This window comes from Elephantulus edwardii, unplaced genomic scaffold, assembly GCF_000299155.1.
Source record: "Elephantulus edwardii isolate Elephantulus edwardi_28Jun2011 unplaced genomic scaffold, EleEdw1.0 scaffold00043, whole genome shotgun sequence".
NCBI lineage: Eukaryota > Metazoa > Chordata > Mammalia > Macroscelidea > Macroscelididae > Elephantulus > Elephantulus edwardii.
Genome location: NW_006399793.1, coordinates 20,063,268 through 20,066,066, shown reverse-complemented (window position 1 = coordinate 20,066,066; position 2,799 = coordinate 20,063,268). Strand labels below are relative to the sequence as shown.

Here is a 2,799-nt window from a genome sequence, read left to right as displayed (position 1 = left end):
GATTTTGTAACTCCATCTCACACACTTTGGACATGTTACAAGGATAGACCAGTCCTTGGAGGAGGATATCATGCTTGGTAAGGTGGAGGGACAGCACAGAAGAGAAAGACTCCAGATGAGATGGATTTTTCACAGTGACTGGGATAATGGGGATAAGTGTGTGAGAGATAGTGAGACTGGCTCAGGATAGGGCAGGGTTTAAACTATTGTATATAGGGTTATTATAAATCTTAGGTGACTCAATAGTATTCAACATAGTAGCAACAAACAACATGAGTCATATTCAATGGCACCAAACAACATCAAAGACCTTGGCTCATCTCACATGGATCCTAAAAACAGGGAAGACCTTGGATGAGGTGGGTAGATACAGTGACTACGACAATGGAGTCACATGTGTCAGAGACAGTGAAGTTGGCTCAAGATAGAATAAAGTTGGGAACCATCCATAAGGTTGCTGTGAGTCACAATGGACTCAACAATGCATAACTAAACAACAGTGGCAGCAACATGGTATTTCATGCATACATATATGCTGATATTCATACTTGATACATTTCTTCTTCTTAAAGAAAAGATAGCTACGACAGAGTAAATTCGAAGCCTGGAGTAGATTAAAATTCATATAAAGTATGGAATGATCATAGACTCTAAGCTCAGCATGCTTTATGGGATGCTAACTTCTGTTTATGCAGATAACATGATCTTGTTGCTAACAGTGAGGAGGACTTGAGCTTGCTGCAGAAAATCAAAGACTACAACCTTCATATAAGAACTACATCTCACCATTGTTGTACTATAGAATCAGAACTGACCTATTGCTGACCACTAGAGGGTTTTCAGAGGCAGTTAATTACATAGGAGGAAACAGCTTATCCTTCTCCTGTGGAGCAGCTGGTGGATTCAAACCATATGCCTTTGGGATTGCAGCACAACTATTATCACTAGGCCATGAAGAAAACAAAAATCCTTATAATTGGGTCAATAGGCTACATCATGATAGATGGAGAGAAGATTGAAGTTGTTAGTAATTTCATTTTACTTGAATTAGCACCGTGGGTACCAACTATCAAGAAAACAAAAGACTTGTTGCATTGGGGAAATCTGCTGTCAAAGACCTCTCCAAAGTTATGATGAACAACAATATCAGTTTAAATAGTAAAGTGATCCTAATGCAATCTATATTGCCATTTCATTTACTTGCAATGCACCTGAAAAGTGTACAATCAGTAAGGATGATAGAAGAAGAATCAGTATCTTTGACTTATGGTGTTAGAGAAGAGTAAAAAATAGCTCACAGAATGAGAAAAGAACAAAATAAAATCTATATCTTGGGCAGCCAGAGTGCTCCTTAGAATCAAGGAGAATGGAACTTTGTCTTGCATACTTTTGCCATGTTGTAAGAACCAACCTATCCTTGGAAATAGACATTGTCTTGGAAAGCTGGCGGGCTAGCAAAAGAAAGGAAGACCCTCAACAAAATGGATTGACAGCGAGTATAGCAGTGGGTTTGAGTACATCAGGGACGGTGAGGATAGTGCATGATATGGCAGATGTGTTGTTCACAGGGCACTCTAAGTTGTAGTTGACACAGCAACATCTAACAAAAAGAACTTCTCCCTAAATGCACCTGTGTTAAATACATCTTTCTTTTTTATAAACAAAAGTGTCCTGTCATTTTCCACGCTATCACCCTTTTGTATTGTTTTTCATGGCACTTATAACCATCTTGTATTTCCCCTTTTGTATTTGTTAGTTTGATCTCATCTTTGATAAAGCCTGAAGTTCAATTTCAAGGTGTCAGCTCTTGTAACAGGCTTTTTCCATGTTAGCTCTGAGAGAAGACCCCTCTTTCCAAAGCTTTCTGTCGTTCCTTGGTTATCTATTTTTCCTTTATTTGCAATTCCTTGTCTCTGTGTATATTATATTCCTTGTAACTCTGAAGATTGGGGACACACTCTAAACAGATAGTGTGTCATTAATATAACAGTGAAGATCTTATTTTAAGCCCCACCCTATCATCCTATATAAATCTATAACTAAAGGCGTTAGGATCCCAACACATATTTTGGGGGAACTTCTTAAAATCTATAATACTCTTTATAAAGGGTACTAAAATGCTATTCCTCTTTTGAAACTTTTACAATCACAGGGACACATTTATGTCACTACTTAGGTTTCCTGTCCACTTTACCAACAATGGTGTCTTTTATATAGTCTTTTGTATTTATTGACCCAAACAAACAAATAATCAAGAAGATGACACAGAACTGCACATTTTAAAGACAGTGTCCTGAATTAGGGCCTACCTGAAAGCAACAAGTAGCAACATTTCTACTTACATTGTCCTTGCTAAACTATGAGTTTGTGAAACAGCTTTGTATCCTCGTATCTGGTAGAGTTACTAGAATCTATGATTTACTTCTCTTCTTGCTCTTTCTGTCCCTCCCGCCTTGTTTGTGTCCTTTCAAACCAAAAGCTTAGGTAACTTATTAAAGCAGCTAGTAGAATCCATGAAGAGCTAAAACAACTTTCCGCATCCTGGGCGGTACCGGCGCCAAATTCAAACCCTCTTCGGTCCGCCACGCCCTTTTCCTTCCTCGCAAACGAGTTGCCGAAAGATTCGCTGTCTGAGCCATGTCAAAGAAAAAAGGACTGAGTGCAGAAGAAAAGAGGACGCGCATGATGGAAATATTTTTTGAGACGAAAGATGTATTTCAACTAAAGGATATGGAGAAGATTGCTCCTAAAGAGAAAGGCATTACTGCAATGTCAGTAAAAGAAGTCCTTCAGAGCTTA

At 38.5% G+C, this 2,799-nt stretch overlaps 1 protein-coding gene across 1 annotated transcript in view; it reads left to right on the top strand.

Moving 5' to 3' along the window:
• The first annotated feature begins 2,637 nt into the window (after positions 1 to 2,637).
• Positions 2,638 to 2,799, top strand: part of LOC102871329 (meiotic nuclear division protein 1 homolog) — a 671-nt gene continuing 509 nt past the window's right edge. The window contains exon 1 of the mRNA XM_006885397.1: positions 2,638 to 2,794. Within this exon, the coding sequence (XP_006885459.1) occupies positions 2,638 to 2,794 (157 nt within the window). The remainder of the gene's footprint in view (positions 2,795 to 2,799) is intronic.